Below are 21,266 nucleotides of genomic sequence, written 5' to 3' on the forward strand. Positions count from 1 at the left end.
AAGAAACGAAACAAAACAAAAACGGTATAATTTTTATTCATTCACACCAAATAGCAATAGTGTTGGCTGTTGTCATTAAAAATATATTTTTTTATTGATTTCAGAGAGGGATTGGGGGGGGGGGGGGGAAGAGAGGGAGAGGGGGAGAGGGAGAGGAGGGAGAGGGAGAGGGAGAGGGAGTGGAGGAGAGGGAAGCAGAGGAAGGGAGAGGAGGAGCGAGAGAATAGGAGAGAGATAGAGGACAACACCTGATGAGATTTCATTGATAGCCTACCTCCTGCACCACCCCACACTTGGCGGGAACCCTGCAACCTGGCAATGTGCTTCGGCCAGGAATCAAACCGTGACCTCCTGGTTCATATGTCAACGCTCAACCACTGAGCCACAACAGTTGGGCCCAATGTCTTAACTGTTTCCAGCTCTGCATGTCAAAGACTATTACTTCTGAGTCAAATGCTTTGTCCCAGAACAACTTTCAAATGTTTCTGACCTACACTAAGAAATACATTTTATATTAGGCTCAGTACACACACAGATATACCTGAAAAGTTTTATGAAATATATTTACCCTGAAAAAAAAATACTTTTCCTGCAAAGTTTCACAGAATACTTACATTTACTATTGAATTCATTGAAATTACCTATTATGTCCAATTAAAAAAAATGTTGGTCTCACTCACTAGATTGATTTTATGACTCACTAATGGGTCACAGCCTGCAACTTGAAAAACAATGGTCAAAGGAGTAACAAACATAAAAAATAAAATTTTTGAAGACAAATAGGATATGTATTTCTGCAATAGGGATATACCTATTAAGGTTCATGGACATCATACCCTTGGCTACAACATCCTCTGCCCCAGTGTATTTGATGGAGTATTGCCAACAAGGCATCCTTTTAACAATAACCTGCCCAGATATTTAACGAACAGCTGCCATATTCTGGTCACTGATCTGGCTCTGCGAATACAGCAATAATCAAAGTCCAAACCCTCATGCAGTGAGATTCTGGTTGGGGAAGATAAACAACAATCAAATCAATGGGTAAATATACAGTGATTAGATGGTGGTAAGTGCCACAGAAGGGTTTTTCCAGATCCTCCTTTCCTAGTCATGTTCACACAACACCTTCCTCCCTTGCTCTCACCTGGAAGGCAGTTTTTTATTTATTTACTGATACGTTCAATCTGAAGCCTGAGAAGGATGGGGCCAGTAGTGAGCTAATCAAAAAGGTGACTTAGTCAATCTTTTGTTATGTATTTGTTTCATAAGTGGTTATGCAGAAATCAATATGCTTTTCTAATTTCTAAATTCTTACAGAGTAATGGTAATAATTATCCCCAGATCTTGCAAATGTAATGAGTGGGATCAATTTCACCAAACCAAGCTTTTAGTCAGTTTCGGGTGTCAGTAGCATCCAGGCCTTTTTGTTCCTAGGGCTGATGTTCCTACATGTCCCAGTTCCTTCCATATTGGACCCCCACCTACTTTTCTCCTGATTGGTATCCTGCCCTGATGACAGGGATTAACAGCAAGAATTCTGCAGGTGTCAGAAGTGTGATCACTTCAGGTCAAGGCTAGAATCTACCCAGTGGATGAATTAGGCCAGGGGTTGGCAATTTTTATTTTCTGTAAGGGGATAGTGAAGATTTTCAGCTCTGTGGGCCATATCGTCTCTGTCACTACTCAACTCTGACGCTACAACCCTAACCATCATAGACAACATATAAACAAATCGCATGGCTGTGGTCCAATAAAACTTTATCACAAAAACAAGCAGCAGGCTGACCCCTGCTTAAGGCTGATGGAGGGATTATTTCCTGTTGAGAACACTTGGGGCTTACATTTGAAATAGGCTGAGGAGATGGGAAGGGAGAGGAAAGAAAAGGGCTCAGAAAGAAGGCCTCACAAATAACAAAGAGCCAGTTTGGGCAAAGAGCAATGTACATGCAAGAGGGTGGCAAGAGGCTGAAATTTAACGAGGCAAAAACAAGTACATATACAAGCCTGTGCAAACTGCTTTTCATTGTTTCATCTTTTAATTAAAAATCACACTATTTTAAAAATGTTTGAAATATTTAAAGTCATTTTCTATTACAATCACAAACTCCTTCCTTGTATCAAAAGTTGTGCCACTATCTTGGTTACTTGTGGATTCACCAAGCAGTCCAGTAAGTCATCTGTAGAAATGACTGTTTGGGAAGGGGCCATGGTACTATTTGAAGCAATGCGTTCCACAATTTCATTCTCACGTCCACTCATCATTCGTTGCTTCTTGGTACAGTGCAATTTGTCAAAGTGCTCTCCAGCTTTGCCAACAAAGTCTTTACCATCATTTTTAAACATGCCTCCTATTTCTGAGGGTGGATCTTCAGAACTCGGTAGTATGGGAACCAGATCAGGGCCAAAGGGAGTTGCTGCCTGCTCTCCTACTGTTCCCAAGGTTAAGTTCTGGCTGCCTGTTTGGTCTACCTCCATGAGGTTGTGCACGTTGAATTCTTCCTTTTTCAGGTTCTCTCCGTTTGTTCTGAGTGATTGGATTTCTACTGTCTCAGATGTTCTGTAATGATCAAAAAGGGCAGAAACAACTCTATTTAAGTAGCGACAATTGACTTCATGGGATGTTTCCTCAACCTAAGGAAAAAGAGAAATCTTTTAAGTGGTTAGATAAATTGGAAAATAAATCTAGTCAGGGTTGATTTATTACAGAATACCAACTGCCATGATGGAAACCAGGAGCGGCCTACCTCCGTTGGGTTTAACCAAGCCCTGGTACTGTGTGGGTCCTCTGCAGTTTTCAGGGCGCACACAAGTATGCGGGTGATTGCCTCTTCTACCCGAGCCTGGTGGTCCTCTTCCTAAGTTGAGATAAAAACATCATTTTTTCATTTGTCTCTCTGTCTCATGGCTTACAACAGAGACTAGAGTCCCTAATTGTGTGTTCTGTTCTCATCAACATAAGCTTTGTTACACAAGGAATGGCAGACCACAGTGTTTTATGTGTTCACTATCATCTGACATCTAGAAGAGCTGTGGAATAGTTCACTAACCAAACTTACATATATATCCTGTCTATAAGGCATAGGCCTTGAGTATGAACTGTCCTGTGATGTTTTTAACATTCTCTCTACTCTCTGACATGTCTCAAGCAAAAAAAAAAAAAAAAAAAAAAAAAAAAAAAAAAAAAATGTTTTTCTCTATAGGGGTTAATATGCTAATTATTTGAAGAGTGGAAGAAAATTTCAAATAAACATGCTTAGCCACAAGAATATAAATATGTGAAGACACAATAAATATAAATATAGCATTAATGAGAAATTGTACTAAAATTCACAACTTCTGTTCCTCAAACACATAAGAGAAAAAACAAACCAGATGCCTGTAACATCCATAATAATAAAAGGGTAATATGCTAATAAGACCAGATGTCTTCCAGACGTCATTCCGACGTCCTTCCTGATGAAGCTGGGGCCAGAGGGAAGCTAGCCCGGGTACAGGTGCCTGCCAGCGGTTGGAGGAAGAAAGCCCGGGTCCCGGATGTTGGAGGGAAGCCAGTACTGGAAGCTAGGGGAAGGAAAGCCTACCCTTGCACAAATTTTCGTGCATCGTGCTTCTAGTTTAGTATAATTGGTATGAGATTAATATCTGGAATACATAAAGAATCTGCACAGTTCAAAAAGAAAATGACCCATTTTTTTTAAATGGTCAAAAGACATGAAGATAAGCATTTCAATTAAAAAACAATTATATGACTAATAAACATAAAAATGTGCTTAACCTTATTAAAAATAGGGGAAATATAAATTATGAAACTAGTAAAAGAGGGTTTGATTATTTCAAGTGGTGGAAAAATGTGCACAGACAGAAATCTTACACACTGGTGATGGAAGTGCAAACTGACAGAACCATTTGGAAAACATCTTGGCATTATCAGTAAACTTGAGTATTATGTACCCTACAGACCACCAATTCCACTTTGAGAATCACACATATTCTCTAGAGAAACTTGTACTTTTGTACAAGAATATTCTATTTATAGAAGTAAAGAATTGTAAACAACCCAATTATCCATCAATAGAACAATGAGCCAATACAGTGTGGTATATTAACACAAGAAAATATACCACAGTGAAATGAATGAACAGCTCCATGTGACAACACAGATGAATCTTAAAAACATAATACTAAATTTTAAAAAGCAAATCCCCACAATGAGACACCACTTTACACTAGGACAGATATAATAAAAAAGATTGGTAAAATTGTGGAGGATCCAGAATCTTCTTACACTGCTGGTGGGACTGTAAAGGGTGCCGCTGCTTTGGAAAATAGCCTGACAGTTCCTCAGAAGGTTAAACATAGAGTTGCTGTATGTGATGGTTATTTTTATAAGTGAACTTGATTCGGCTATGGTGCCAGTTGTTTGGTCAAGCGTGGCAGAGATGTTGCTGTGAAGATATTTTCTAGATGTGATTGATATTTATAATCAGTTGAATTTAAATAATGAAGATTGTCCTCAACAATGTGGGTGGACCTCATCCAATCAGTTGAAGGCCTTAACAGCAAAAACTGAAATCATAATCACAAATGAAAAGAATTCTGTCATGATGGCTACTGAAAATAGTACTCTGTACCCAGTTAGTAGGATATAGTCTAACGATAAAAAAGATGCAAAAAAATACCAAATTTTACTGACAAGTTTTATAGTTTCTGAAAAGAAAGTCACATCTGAGTACTAGAATTTGGAATTGTAAATTCGACATCTGAAAAAACATTGGTGGATAAAACAAAGAAGTAAATATGTTACTGTTATTATGGACCCAGAAATTCAGTGTAAGAGAAGACTAAAGAAATAAATAAGAAAAATCCCTATAATGTTAACTTTGATTTAGAAGTATAGGTATATTTCTATCTATCAATCTATCAATCACCTACCTATCTATATCACATTCTAGCTTCACCACTTAGAGAGTCTGGAAACAGTGACACCAGTAGCAATGAGCAGCCGTAGAGCCCAAATCTGGATTTCTAAATACCATTCCCACTAAAAGGAACCTTGGCCACTTGGAGAAATTATTGACTTCCAAGTTTGGGGCAGCCCAAGTACAAGGCAATCCTGGGGTATCTACTATGTACCAGAAAGCAAGGATAATCTCAAAGATTAATGGTGACATACCAAAAGGGCACAAGCCAGCCTGAAGGAGTTTCACTAAAAGACTCAAATTCAAAATTATCTTGGGAAGCTGCAATACTCAACCAAATAGACATGATGAAAACTAAGAGAGATGACTAAAGAATGGGACTCAAATTTAAAGAACCAGCTTTACAGATTCAGGATGAAGGACAATCTGATGTGACTGTTGATCATGTGAGAAACACATGGATATTGTAGGGCTGGGTATGAGTCGCAAGTGAGATAAGATTACTAAAAAAGTTAATGTAGTATTATAAGCAGTACTGAAGAAATTTAGTATCAAAAGTCACATGAGGTAGAAATCTTATGCTCCACCAAATGAGGCCCACTGGTTTTCAGTTTTAGGTGCCGGACATTAAGAGGGCTATGCTCGGCATAACAGCTCTTTCTCCTCCTCATGGCAATTTCTATTTTTGAACACTTCCCATGTGCCAGGCACTGTATTAGATGCTTATACATGTTTTGCCCAATTTAAACCTCACAGCCACCCTACTGAAGTGTAATAATAATCCCTGTTCTACCAGTGAGGAAACTAGGCTTCATGGCATTAAGTAATCACCTAGGTTAGACAGCTAACAAAGGTATAGACCTGGGGCTTAAGTCTACCTAATTCCAAGTCTACAGCCAAAATGGTGGAGAGTCTGAAAAGAAAATCACATAAAACATCGTGCAATAAAAAGAGGTTTTGAGCCTGGAAGAGATTAAGGAGACACATCAAAGGTATTGTAAAATACTTAGAAAGGAAAAAAATTGTGTATAGTTTCAGAAATAATGGGTATGGCTGTAAGCAGGCAGATGACAGGCCCACTATTCAAGAACAGGATGAGCTACCTCGGGAGAAGCGGCATCTGTTGGGGTACTGCACATGTGACTGGTACAGGGAGTGGAAGTGGAGTCCATGGACTCTGCCTTGGCATGTGCTCCAACTCCAATTCAGCCTGCCACAAGCAGAACTTCGGTGAGTCTACTGATCTGTCCCACCTCTCACCTAACTCCCAAGGGCGACAGCTCTGCTCTAAGCTCACACAATACAGCTTCCTACTACTGTGTGTTCCACCAGAGCCCTTTCCATCACCAAAGGGTAAGAAAAGCCCGAATGAGAGGAGAATGCAGCCGCCAAGGAGAGGAGATGCAACCAAGGTGGGAGAGGACAGCGGAGATGGACTGAAGGCCTAGGTTAAAGAGGGCACAGGTGCAGTCGACACCTCTGGTGAAAGAGCGTATAGATGCAGTCAAGGCCTTGGGTTGAAGAGATAGACTTGAGCCAAATGGGCAGCCACTTTAATTGTGGAGTAGAGCAGGCAACCAGGACTAAGCATAGCATATCGGAGAGAAAAGGCTTCAGGCAGAAATGAAATGATAAAAACCTAGCACGACTCTGCTTTGAGAAAATGTATAAACCAGGACTGGGAATTGTCCAACTAGTTATGAGAGATCTGAATCAAGAAGCAGTATTTCTGGTCCAGATGGTGTGAGATGGGTCTGGCAACATGAGACATGCATGGCAGAGCCAGCCAGGCCCGCACAATCTAACAACACTGGTCAAGGGAAAAGACCCTGCAAGCCAACCTCAAGGCCCATTGTGTACCCTTAAAAGAAAGAATGGCACATCACTAAACATCCTGTTTCCATCCTAAACATCCATCCACAGAGCACAGAACACAATTTATGATACAGCAACACAAAGTAATACTGGAACGTTGGTTAAAATTAATCACGTTTTAGAAACAGACTTTGTGTATCTTAAAAGCAGGGAATACAATTATTAAGAAAAAAAAGTACCAATTCAATCCACGAGTTTATACTGACAGTGACAGGATCAACGGATTCTACATAATGCCACCAGTGTCTGGGAACAAACAGAACCTGAAAACCAAGTAAAGAATGGTTAGTACAAGTCCAGGACATTTTATTTTTATATCAGAATCAAAATAAAAGCCCAACTGAAGATACTAGAAAAAGTAATATAAATGAATTTACAGTAATATTGCTGTAATAAAGGAAAACAAGAAAAAAACCACAATCCTTTCATTTTCTTTTTTATTGAGAAATTCATCTGTTCTACAAAGGATACTGCCAGCTCCTCCAGTTTCTACTCTCCTTAATCCAAGACCTTATCTGTTTACATCTAGGTCTTAGTAAAGAATTCTGAGATTCTAATATTTCCTCCTTTCCATTGCAAAATAATTGCATGCATTCTGAGAAAGGGCCTAGGTAAAAAGATAGGCCATAGTTTCTGTCTCCTCACAGTCTAAAACCTAGCCAGTGGAAAAGTAGTACATAGAAAGGTGGTATAAGTGGTGAAGTAGATGAGTGGACACTGGTGCAAGGGAGCTTCAAAGGTGGGAGAAGCAGGCACGAACCAAGGTCAGGGGCATCCTGGATGGAGGAAGTGTGATTTGAACCAGGGCTGGTAGAGAGTTTAAGACAGAGAAAAGGATGAGGACCTATCAGGAAGGAGAAGTGGCACAGACAAGGGAGGTGGGACTGTTGATGCACAGCAACTAGGCCAGTAGGCCAGTCTTACCACTGCAGGGCCAGTCTTACCATTGCGAGAGATGAGGTGGGAGAGTTAGTTAGGTGAGGGTCTGTGGAGGGCTCTGAAATCAGAACACAGAGTCTGGATTTTATCCTATTGGCATTGGGAGTGGCTGAGAAACTTTGAGTAGGGGGATGGTTAAAATAGTGACATTATGGCACAGAGTGTGGGAAGGACGAGAGATTCTTGCAATAGTCCAGTTATTAAATGTTAAGATCTAAATAGGAAGGTATAGGAGACAAAAGCAATGGGCAGAGTCAAGGAGGACTGCGCTTGTCCAGACTCAGTATGAGATTTCCTCGGAAGGCTGAATAGAGCACATGGAGATGCCTCAAGCTTTTGGGCTTCAAATTTAGGAAACTGGTGGCACTGGATATGGACAAGCAGAGCTGGGATGTGGGAAGAGAGCATTTTTCAGTGAGACAGGACTAAACACAACCACTGGATTCCATCATTAGGAGGTCATGAATGTCCCATCACAGAGTATATTTTCAGTAAAGTAGGAAGAGAGAGAGCCAGTTTGCAGTGGATTAAGTAATGAGCAGGATGTAAGCAAATCTGATATAATAGACAAAAACACTCATTGAAATTTGGCTAATAAAATGAAAGAAAAAATGAATTACAACCACTTCACACCCACTAGAATTTTTATAACCATAATAACAGTAAAGAGAAATAACAAGTGTTGTTGAAGTTGTAGAGAAATTGGAACTGTCAGATGTTGCTGGTGGGAAGATATAATGAAGTAGATGGTGTGGAAAAAAGTTTGGCAGTTCCCCCAGAGTTACTAATATGACCCAGCAATTTCACTCCTATATATGTACCCAAAAGAACTGAAAACATATGCATGTACAAAAACTTGTACACAAATGTGCATAGCAACATTACTTATCATAGCCCAAAAGTGGAATCAACCCAAATATCCATCAACTGATTAATGGATAAACAAAAAAGATCTCCAAACAGTGGAATATATTCAGCCATAAAAAGGAATGAAGTACTAATAACATTCTACAGCATGGATGAACCCTGATAACTTTATGCTAAATGAAAGGAGCCAGTTCTCAAAGCTCATATGCTTTATTTGTGCACTTATGTGAAATGTCCAGAACAGGTAAATCTATAGGGAAAGAAAATAGGTAAGTGGTTGCCAGGGGTTCGGCAGGGGAAGGTGAAGGGGAGTAACCACCAATGGGTGGAAGCAACTTAGTCAAATTGTTTGTGTTGGCATACTCAAGTATGAAGGAAGCAGGAAGGGAGCCAGTGAAAAAAGAAAAAAAGAAGGAAAACAGGCAGGAGAGAGGGATAAGGGAGGGAATAAACTCTCTGTAAGAGTCTAAGAATACCTTTCAAGTTGTTAATGAAACATCAGACAGCAAATGCCAGTGTTGTAAAGGTGATTTTCCCTACTGGGTAGCAGCACTAGATACAATACTTTTGGAAATGTTTCAGAGACAATTACAAAAGCAACATCCACTCTTGCTTAAAAGCAAGTCAGTCTGCCTCTGTAATGCCTCTGCCTCCTAGATGCACCACAACGATATGTGTCTGGGTTCTAGCACGGTTGAACAGATATTAACTGAATAAAGGTTCCAGAAGTGCTCAAATACCCATGCCTTGACACTTACTCTTAACATGAAAAAAAGAAAATGACTTAGAGAGCTGTCTTCCTCCACAATGCATTCTCTTCTTTACCAGTAGGAAGAGCTGTGATCCCTGCTCCCATCTTTCCATGACCTGAGAAGCATGTATATGCAGTATGTATGTGAAGCCTAGAGCTGGAAAAGCTACCTTCCAATAGCAGAGCACCAAGGAAGAAACCCTTCTTATTTGTACTAGTACTATGTAGGGGAAGGTGAGGAAAGGGAGAGGCACGTGTTCTAAGGCCATGAGACAAGTCCCAGCTTCCGCATTACCTGTCCTGGGCTCAGTGTAACCACATGTCTTCGAGCTTCCTGAAACTAAGGAAAACCTTTTACATCAGGATTGACAACATTGACTTTACTAAACACATTAGATTCTTCATAAGGGACTCTAGTTGGATAAAGGAAAGGAGTATCTTCAGGGGGAAAGAGATGCTATCTTTTCCTAATTTAAACAAAAAAGACATAAATTAGACTCTGAACTTGAGACAAAACATGTAAGAAGGCCACAGTAAATATTCGTTTTTACTCATTTTCATTCAATCCATAAAGGAATAGAGGAGCAATGTCAGTGGTCACTTGGGCCACCTCTCAGTAAGTGCTGGCATCTCTGCTGAACAGAGTGGAGGGAGGGCAGGAAGCAAAGAATAATCTCATGATGCCCTGAGGTAGCCCTTTGCTGGGACAGGATCTAGTTTGAAAGGTCATTCTTTCTTCCCAAATCAAAGTCCTCATAAATTGTTCCTATTCCTCATTCTAGAGCCGTGGTCGCCAAACTGCGCTCGCAAGTCACATGCGGCTCTTTGGCCCCTTGAGTGTGGCTCTTCCACAAAATACCACGTGCGGGCACACACGTACAGTGCGATTGAAACTTCGTGGCCAATGCGCAGAAGTCGGTATTTTGTGGAAGAGCCACCTAAGGGGCCAAAGAGCCACATGTGGCTCGCGAGCCGCAGTTTTCTGAGCCGCAGTTTGCGGACCACTTTTATAGAGTAACTCAGAGCAATCCCCACCCTTTCAGATATCTCTATTCTTATCTTATCCAGAGTGACCACCTGTAGTTTTATCCTCCAAATAGTTTCCAGACTTCTTCCTGTTTGGTAAATTTAAGTTAAACATTTGGTATGTTAATCCATTAAGGAAGACAAATGCATAAATGATGCCACATAACTAATATAGTATAGTATAATAGAGGAGTTTTCAAAAAGAGAAAACTGTAAGAAGTTTCAGTCACTTTAAAAATTTTTGAAAAATGGAGGTGATAAATTTTAACTTACACAACACCAGACACACCCATACTTCCAGCCAATAGGGGGAGGGCATGGGAGGTAAAGGAGGAGCAAGTGTCAAAAAGAAAGAGACACAGAAATACATTGGTGGGGAAGCAAAGAGAAAGACAGATAGAAAAACACACCGGGTTCTGAGAAAAGCCCGAAGCCCTCTCGTGACCCAATGCAGTTCCACTGGGGCTGTCATTCTTTTCTGGAAGCAACCTTAGCTGGTTTTGCTCAGTGGATAGAGTGTCAGCCTGCAGACTGAAGGGACTTAGGTTCGATTCTGGTCAAGGGCACATGCCTGGGTTGCAGGCTTGATCTTCAGTAGGGGACCAGGAGGCAGCCAATCAATGATTCTCTCTCATCACTGATGTTTCTATCTCTCTTTCCCTCTCCCTTCCTCTCTGAATCAATAAAGATATATTAAGAAACAACAACAAAGAACTGGGAAGCAGTTGTCTGCCATTTTCAAACTAGGGTGTATACACTCAGGTCTCATTTTGCTTTAGAGATGATAAAGCTGCTCCATTCCACTATACCTATGACTAGTTTAGAAAAATGTTGGATATTTAGTATGATTAGAATGTTGGAAGGACTCTTAAGAGATCATCAGTCTAATTTTACTTGCAAAGTAGTGGAAGAGGGACCCAGCACTTGCTTGGGTCTTCCACTGGGCTAGTGTTAACGGTAGGGCCAGAGCTAGGTCACAGCTCTCCTGACCTCTCCAGGTACCAGCTCCTACCTCTGCCCCATAGCTGTGGTTCCCAAAGGAAGAGCGATAATGATAACCAGGCCATACAATTTGCTTGGCTTGGCTTAAAGTGTAACATATATGCATCCTTCTTTTGCTAATCAGAAAGCATAGTCAATCCATATGTCAAACCCTGCTCAAAAAGCCCTCATGGTTCGGCATGCTGAAAGAACAGAGAATAAGCAGTGTTTGCCTGGGAGGCAAGACCCTTAGGACCCTTTCTGCTTTTCCCTCTGTGCTGCCCTATAAAAGCCCTCAAAGGCCAGGAGAAGAGACTGGGGAGTCATTAATTAGGGAGAAATAAGGCTGCACATACAACAGCCAGAGTACATCTCCAAACTGGCAGGAACACTTACATTCCTACATAACTCCTAGAACCAGGGGCTATCAAAAGTATTAGCTGACTTAGCTCTTATGTCTCTTAGGGTCCACAGATAGGTGAAGATACAAAACTGACCCAAGTTTAAAAAAAATATTGCCTTGTGTCTACAGGTAGGCACAAACTAAAACTTAAGAGGTGAAAGAGGCAGTTCTGGTCCAGCAGTTCTCAAACTAGGCTCCCTGGCATCGCCTCAGGGGCCGGGGGGTGGCAGCAGTCTCTTCCTTTCGACAAACTGCTCTGTTCGTACTTGTTTAGGCTTGAAGGAAAGGTGTTCCTGCTTTTAAATAGAAGTTTAAAAATTATGCAGACTCTCATGTAAAAGAGTAAGCAGAGCACTATCTCACTGAACTGAGATTCTAGGATCAGCTTTCTGTTGTTCTTAATCCTCACCAGAGGATATTTTTTCATTAATTTTTAGGGGGAGTGGAAGAAAGAGGGAAAGACAGAGAGAGAACAAAGAAGGAAACAACCAGAGGTCAAGAGATCCGCCTTGGTCATGAGGCAGGCTGACAGGATGGGGCTGGAGCTAAAACCTTGGGGTCCTACCGCCCGTTTCGTACTGGTTCCTCTTCCTGTGCAACACACAGAGATACACTAGGCACGCAGACACACACACTCTCATGCATGGGCCTGTGTGTTACCTTCCTTGTACCTGGAATACCAAGTTGCAACCATATGAATCCAGATGACAGGGTGTGTGAGCCCCCAGGGAGCCAATCCACAATGTACTTTCCCGTCCATTTCTTCCACGAAACCCGAAGTCAGACCATATCACATCCTGTTTTGAAAATAAAGTTATAGTCCATTAAGAATCAACCAATTCCTCTGTATGGTAGTGTTGCACATTAGTCTGACATAAACCCAAACCCATGGAATTAAAAAATATATATAAGCTAGAAGAGAGCAAACTAGTGAACCAGCTTGCAGGTTTGGTTTTATTCATTTTTTTCAATCATAATCATTTCCTACTGTGTTTAAGAAAACAAGAAAACTTCCATGCACAGAACATAGTCCTACATGCTGACACTTCTTTTATCAGTATCTTCAATCTGTATTTTCTATTTTTAGAGGCAAACCATTAACAGCTGTATTCAGAGAAAGAATATTTTGGGGAGACAGTTAATGGATGGTTTTGAGGAAGATTAGAATGAACATTTCCATTTTTGTTCTGAGTGATGAAAATAGCGGAACATGTGAACATAACTAAGGTCTGTTACAGAAGGGGGAATTTTCGCAAGGTCAGCACCACTATAAATGCCTATGGCTCACGTGCAGCCACTCCAGGGAGTGGCAAAAGTCATGTGTCTTCTGGATATAGCCCATAAGCTCCACGCAGTGACTCAGCTCTGCATTCCCAGAGTCTAAAATTACACCTGCCTCAGGGTGAGTGCTCATAACACTGGCTGCTTGGGAAGGAGAGAAGAATCTGTGGCCTGGTTATGGGTAAATGGTTCAGGCCAGGAACATTTTAAAGCATCTATCACATAGTTGGTATGACATTGGGTGTTTGGGATATAAAAATTAATGCAACCCAGGCCCAGCCTTCAAATCTAATAAAGAAAGATAGTCCCATAAGTGGAACCTTTCACTATAATGTGGCGGATGCTCTGACAGAAGTGAGCAGATAACCAAAGAAGGACGCCTGGTCACCAGCAGGGAGCTTGGGGAAGGCTGCCAATGAACCTGGGTCCCTGTTGAACAAGTCACCACACCTCAGTCTGGAATTTAGCTAAAGGCAGCTTAAAGACATGTAGTATAAAAACAAAAAGCAGGGGTTTGCCCTAGCTAAGACGCAGCTGGTTTAAGTGATTCTTAATCTTCTTCTAAATACACTCCCTTGGGAATCTAATGAATGCCAACGCCCCTATCCACAGAGAAATGCAAGCACACACAAAATTTCTTGTTTTGCGGGAGTCGAAGCACTGACTGCAGGTGAGAAGCTCTGTTCCACAGCACTGCTTCAGAAAGAACCACAGAAAAAAGGTTTTCTACAGGATGGGGGTTGAGGGGGAGCGGAGTTAATATATGAGAAACTGACAAGAGGTTTCCCTGACCTCTTATCTACCACAATATTGATTAACAAAGGGAAATTGTTTGGGAATGATTAGATCAAGGTGACCTAAACTACCTAAAATTTCAGCAGCATATTGGCTGGGAAACACCAGAGGAGGAAGAGTTGGGGAGGCGGGTGATCGGGTTGCAGAGAAAGTGTGAATCAAAGTAAATTTGTCAGGAAACGAATAGCATTTTGTTTCTTTCCCCACAGGCTCTTAAGAGTTGGGCCTTTCTTACCAATCGAGGTCAGCTACTTACAGGTAGCCAAATGTCTGAAATCAATATAGGCCCAGGAGGAATCAGCCTCAAGTCTTGCTAAAAACAAGTGACCCCGTTAGGTCACAACATCAGTGAAACCAACACAGGGGATTGATGGGGTGATCCACCCTGGAATCTATTCTCGCATCCACCTCAAGCACTGGAAAAGTCTTTTTTTTTTTTTTTCTAATATATTTTTATTGATTTCAAAGAGGAAGGGAAAGAGAGAGAGAGACAGAAACATAAGTGATGAGAGAGAATAACTGATTGGCTGCCTCTTGCACGCCTCCCCTGGGGATCAAGCCCACAACCCAGACATGTGCCCTGACTGGGAATCGAACCATGATCTCTTGGTTCATAGATCGACATTCAACCACTGAACCATGCCAATCAGGCCAGAGAAATCATCTATATCCAGAAAATCTTTATTGTTGAAAGTATTACATATGTTCCCTTTTTCCCCTTTGACCTCTTAACAATAAATGCTATGTAAAACTTATAAAGAATAAATATTTCAATTTAAATTTCAAACAACCCTTAAATGGACATTACAAATTAGCAAGTACTTAAGACTCTGTTTTTCCTTAGGAAATTACCTTACGTAACATAAGCAGAAAACAGGTAGGCTTGGATGAACACCCAAATTCTTACATTCCAATTTGTTTCATCAGAAAGCATTACTGGCTGTCAAACAAATCCCTTTAAATCATTACTAAACCACCTGGTTCAATTTCAACATACTCTCATAAGTATGTTATACAGTAAAGTCCAAGACAGTTAGATAAAACTAATCTTCCATGTATTGCATTTTGGGATTCTGTGTCCTGGTGATTTCCTGACTCTCAGTAGCTAATCTGAATCACAACATAACATGGAACCTACCTGAAAAACATTCTTGGGGCAAGATCCCTTTTGCTATATATTGATTCTTTTTTTTTTTTTTTAAATTAAATCTTTATTGTTCAGATTATTACATTTGTTCATCTTTTTTCCCTCCCATAACTCCCCTCCTCGCAGTTCCCGCCCCACCCTCCGCCTTCACTACCCACCCACTGTCCTCATCCATAGGTGCACGATTTTTGTCCAGTCCCTTCCCGCATCTCCCACATCCCTTTCCCCCCCAAGAATAGTCAGTCCATTCCCTTTCTATGTCCCTGATTCTATTATAATCACCAGATCATTCTGTTCATCAGATTATTTATTCACTTGATTCTTAGATTCACTTGTTGATAGATGCATATTTGTTGTTCATAATTTGTATCTTTACCTTTTTCTTCCTCTTCCTCTTCTTAAAGGATACCTTTCAGCATTTCATAGAATCCTGGTTTGGTGGTGATGAACTCCTTTAGCTTTTCCTTATCTGTGAAGCTCTTTATGTGACCTTCTATTCTGAATGATAGCTTTGCTGGATAAAGTAATCTTGGTTGTAGGTTCTTGGCATTCATCACTTTGAATATTTCTTGCCACTCCCTTCTGGCCTGTAAAGTTTCTGTTGAGAAGTCAGCTGACAGTCGTATGGGTATTCCCTTGTAGGTAACTGAGTTTCTTTCTCTTGCTGCTTTTAAGATTCTCTCTTTGTCTTTTGCTCTTGGCATTTTAATTATGATGTGTCTTGGTGTGGTCCTCTTTGGATTCCTTTTGTTTGGGGTTCTCCGCGCTTCTTGGACCTGTAAGTCCATTTCTTTCACCAGGTGGGGGAAGTTTTCTGTCATTATTTCTTCAAATAGGTTTTCAATATCTTGCTCTCTCTCATCTTCTGGCACCCCTATAATTCTGATGTTGGTACGCTTGAAGCTGTCCCAGAGGCTCCTTACACTATCCTCGCATTTTTGGATTCTTTTTTCATTTTGCTTTTCCGGTTGGGTGTTTTTTGCTTCCTCGCATTTCAAATCATTGAATTGATTCTTGCGCTCTTCTGGTCTGCTGTCGGGAGTCTGTATAATATTCGTTATTTCAGTCCGTGTATGCTTAATTTCTAGTTGGTTCCCCAATATAACATCGAGGGTCTCATTAGTTTTCTTGTAGATCTCATTAAGTTTATCGTCGGCTTCTAAACAGTTCTTGAGAGACCTTAAAAGTGTGGTTCTGAACTCTATATCTTCCATTGACAATTTTGTCCTGTTTCTTTGTCTCCGCATTTTGTTATGCTTCCTTGGTGCACCCCCTAGTGGTCTTTGTTCCCAGTCTTACAGTTAAACCTTGATTGTTGTAGCTAATACCAGGGAGGGTTTGACCTCCAGGCCAAGTGGCTATGAGAATCAGCTGTGTCAGCAGTGAGAGAACTTCTGTCCTCTAGGGAGGTGCTAATCTAGCCTTTGCCTGAGGCTATCTGGCAAATGCCTCTGTGCAGGGCTTGGGCGGGGCGGGTCGAACAGGATCAACAGGGTGGGCCAGAGAGAGCAGTTATGGCGGCTCTCAGTCCTGTCCCCAGGGGCTCTGCCTCTCTGAGTCCCAGCGACCGCTGCAAAGCTCGGAGAAAGCTGCACTCGCTCTGACCGAAGCCAGACAGTCCCGCTTCTCCCGTTTGAGTCTGGGTCCCTAAAGACTCGCCTGTATCTGGAGCTCAGAGTCTGCGACTCCCTCCCAATTGAAAACGCCAACCGCGCCCTCCGCCGCCAGCCCGCTCCGCGCACTCCGCACCTCAGAAATTGACTTCAGCACTGCGCCTCCTCTGAGTGTCCATATGCGTTTCTCTTTCCTCCTAGTTGTAGGACTTCCACTCAGCCAGCGTTCCTGTGGTTCTGGGTGATGGCCGTTCCGTCTTTTAGTTTCACTTTTGAAGTAGTTGTTCAAAGCAGCAAACTCCGGCATTAACCTATGCCGCCATCTTGGTTCTCCCCTATATATTGATTCTTAATAGCTTCAATTGTGATGATACTCATTGATAATTATAAAAGGTAACACACCTGTCATTCTTAACCTAATGAATCAGAGGTAAAGAAATTTTATATGGAATGTCACAAATTCCCTACTTTCCTTGGGAAGTAGAACACAAAATGTTTCAAATAAATGCTTTACTTAGATTAGTCAATGATATGATACATAACTAAAAATTAGTGAGACTTATTAATTTCATTTTCCACTCATGAAAGTCAGTTAACTGTCAATATCCTAATTTTGATCACCGGACATTTTCCAATAATATTAACATATTTGCCGGTGTATTTACCAGTATGTGTATTGCATGTTTATCAGTGGATGATTTTAATTTGTGAAATAACATGGTTAATAAATGGAAACTTTAAGTAAAGCTAAGTAAAAACTTATAAAACTAATAGAAGGCTGAAGAGAGCTAAGAATTTCATATCAAGATTAACAAATGCTATAATTGATTAACTAGAAGCCACAGAAAATTTGACAAGGGTGAAGCTAGGGGTTTAAGTTAAAACATTCTTTGGAGGGCCCTAGAGACCAAAGAAATATCAAAACAAGAAATAAGAAAAAAATACACTTATGTAATCATTCAATTACTTACTACATACACTGGTCCCATCCCACTTTCTATGCAGTTTCACTTTCCATAGTTCAAATATATTAAGTGAAAAACTTCTGAAATAAACAATTCATGTTTTAAATTCAACAACCTTCTAAGCAGCATGATGAAATCTTACAGGGAATGGCTCTGTTCCGCCCAGGACATGAATCATCCCTTTGTCTAGTGTATATTCATTCCATAAGCTATCTACCCTTAAACATTTAGTAGCCTTCTGGGTTATTAGACTGTATTCAATGCTTGTGTTCAAGTAACCCTTATATAACTTAACAATGGCTCCAAAGCCATTCACAGAACTTTTATTACAGTATATTTTACAACTGTTCTCTTTTATTACTAGTTATTGTTAATGTTTACTGTATAAATTAAATTTTATCAAAGGTATGTATGATTAGGAAAAATAGTATACATGGGGTATTATCTGTAGTTTCAGGTATCCACTGGGGGTCTTGGGACATACGCCCAGTAGATAAGGGGGACTACGCAGTCAGCACTATGTTAACACTTCTGGGGAATAAAAAAAAATTATAAAACACAGTCCCTGTTCCCAAAGAGCTTAGATAGAGAAATTCTATGTAATATACCATTTAAATAACAATCCAAATAAAACAGGAATGAAACCAAGGGATGAATGGATGTGGGTGCAAGTGGTTGAGGTTTTATAGCCAAGGCTGAACCTTAGCCAGACCCTAAGAAGTAGAGTTTTAATAAGGAGAAACTGATAAGAGCATGAACAAAGGCCAGAAGGTGAGAGAGAACATAGTGGCCCAGCACTCAGCGAGGAGACTAGACAAGGGACTAAGTAAAGTATAGGAGAAAGGTTGCATCAGTCATGTTGGGGAGAGTCTTAAATGCTATCCTTAATTTTAAGTCATGAAACGTTTGTGAACATGATTAACATATTTCAATATTTAATCTGGAGCATGACTTGAAATGTATTTTCATAAGAAACTGTTTTAGAAGTAAGTAGAGGAAGAGTCAGAACTGGAGGAATAAAGAGTAATTTCAGAAGTGATGTAGACCAGAGGTTCTCAAAGTGGCCCATAGATCCCCTTGGGGGTCTCTGAGATCCTTTCACAGAATCTGTACGGTTAAAATTATTTTCATCATACTACTAAGATGTTACTTAGCTATGTTAAGATGCACTGTGTTCACACTGAGGGCACAAAAATAATGGTGAATAAAACTGCTGGTCAAGACAGTGGAACCAAAGTATACTGGTAGCACTGCATTCTTTTTTTTTACAGCTCTATCTATCTATCTATCTATCTATCTATCTATCTATCTATCTATAAAAGCTTAAGTGACCGTTATGACTGAACAACCGGTTGACCAGTCACTATGACATACACTGACCACCAGGGGGCAGACGCTCAACACAGGAGCTGCCCCGTGGTGGTCAGTGCACTCCCACAGGCAACCTCTCGTGGCAGACCAACCTCCCCCTGTCCATCCCATGGCTGGCCAACCTCCCGCGGTCCCTCCCGCAGGCCGGCCGGCCAGCCAACCTCCCGTGGTCTGTCCCCCATCCGGTATCCCCCTCTGGCAAGCCGGCCAACCTTCCACGGTCAGTCCCTCCACCCCGTTGGCTGGCCAACCTCTCGTGGTCCCTCCCCCAAGCTGGCCGATCAACCTCCTGCAGTCCCTCCCCCCAGCTGGCAGACCCCAATTGGCCCAGCTCCGATCGGGACTGGGTGAGACGGCCCCGATGGCCCTGATTGCCAGCCAGGCCAAGGGATCCCACCCATGCACAAATTCATGCACCAGGCCTCTAGTTAAGATATAACTAATGATACAATAAACAGCATATATATTAAGTGTATAATTTGGTGAATTTTTACATATATATATATATATACACACACACACACACACACACACATATATATGAAACCATTACTACAATCAAGATGAGAAACATTTTGATCATGTCCAAAAGTTCCCCAGTGACTCTTTGTAACCCATCTCTCCCTACTCCCTCATTCTTAGACAAATACTAATCTACTTTCTGTCCATTTATTTATGAGTTCTACAATTTCATACAAATGGAAGCATATACTCAGTACTCCTTTTTCATGCTAACATTAATCCAAAGGCAAATTAAACAAAGTTGACTTTACACAAAGTAGATATCAAAACAAGGAAGAACCCAGGAGAGACAGTCATTGCATCATGATAAAAGATCAATACATTAAGAGGAAATAATCATCCTAAATGTGCATGAATCTAATAGTTTCAAAATACACAAAACTAAAACTGATCAATCTTAATTGAAAAAGAAATAAATACATAATTACAGTTGGGAAATTTCAACACCTTTCTCTATATAATGGGCAAAACAAGTGCACAGAAAATTAGTAAGGATACAGGAGACTTCAACAATACCTTATATTTATAAAAAACAACAATATACACATGACTTTCAAGTTCACCTGGAACATTTATCAAGACTGACTATATTCTGGCCCATAAAACCATAAACTTAAAAGGAGTGAAATCATACGAAGTATATTCTCTGATTATAATGGGATTAAACTGGAAAGCAGTAACAGAAAGATAGCTAGAAAACCTCCAAATATTTGGAAACTAGATATTATACTTCATAAGCATAGAATAAATCACAAGGAAAATTAGAAAATATTTTGAATAACATCTGCCTTCCTCCATTTATTCCTTTTTGGAAATTCACCACCAAACTGGGGGACTGCATACCAACAAAATTGTAAGCATTGTTAGGTTTTCGAGTAAGACTCTTGCTGTAGTGTGGATAGCTGTGATTGGTGAGTCAACTGCCTGTGGCTTCCAGTTACACCAAGATTGTAACAGCATTTTTACCTTTTGCACAACAAAGAAGCTTTGTAAATAACATTTTAACATGTCAAAAAGAAAAGAAAAAGGAAATATTATGAACAGAATGAAAATGATTTTGGAAATTTGTATCCTGAAACCCATAAATTTGAAAGCTTCCTAATACTTAAGTCTTTCTGATGAGAATGGTAATATTAGCAAGTCACTTTTTTTATGATGATGCATATAGAAATGTGTCAATAGTTGAAGACCTACATAACTCAATAAACCAATATTTTCCAAATGGCCAATGAACGGTATTATAAAAGCTTCATTCTATACAAGAGAGACCAATGGAGTTTATTGTGAGAGTGCAAAGAGTTCAGTGATTATGGGTTCAGACTCTACTGCAACAAACAAATCTTTTGAGAAATTACTCCTTGTCAAGTTTGGCAGAGTATTTTTAAAAATCCACAACTATCTAAAAAGGCTGCTAAAAAACTGTTTTCAGCTGCATATGCACGAGGTAAGATATTCTTCATATACTTCAAATAAACCAATAAATTACAAAAGACTGAATACAGAAACAGAAGAATCCAGCTGTCTTCTATTAAAGCAGACATTAAAAAGACTAACAAAAATGTAAAATAATACCACTCCTCTCAGAACTTACAAGTCTGAATATAGTTATTTTCATTAAAATGTTACTTATGTTCACATATGAGTTTATTTAAAATGAATTAATAAATACTTTAAACATTGATCAGTTTTAATGTTTAACTACCTACCATGACAGACAGAAGAATACTTGAAACAATAAGTAATAAGACTAAGTGGCCAAATGAGTTATAGCAGTAAAAGTAAAATGGTAAACAACTTTGGTACCTGAT

At 40.3% G+C, this 21,266-nt stretch overlaps 1 protein-coding gene across 1 annotated transcript in view; it reads right to left on the reverse strand.

Moving 5' to 3' along the window:
* Positions 1-2,020: 2,020 nt before the first annotated feature.
* Positions 2,021-21,266, reverse strand: part of HSPBAP1 (HSPB1 associated protein 1) — a 47,305-nt gene continuing 28,059 nt past the window's right edge. Inside the window, 5 exon segments of the mRNA XM_036352196.1 lie at positions 2,021-2,634; positions 2,748-2,858; positions 6,977-7,060; positions 9,650-9,821; positions 12,425-12,561. Coding sequence (XP_036208089.1) covers positions 2,101-2,634; positions 2,748-2,858; positions 6,977-7,060; positions 9,650-9,821; positions 12,425-12,561 — 1,038 coding nt within the window. The 3' untranslated portion in view covers positions 2,021-2,100.

The sequence above is a fragment of the Myotis myotis genome, unplaced genomic scaffold (genome assembly GCF_014108235.1).
Source record: "Myotis myotis isolate mMyoMyo1 unplaced genomic scaffold, mMyoMyo1.p scaffold_m19_p_2, whole genome shotgun sequence".
Taxonomy (NCBI): domain Eukaryota; kingdom Metazoa; phylum Chordata; class Mammalia; order Chiroptera; family Vespertilionidae; genus Myotis; species Myotis myotis.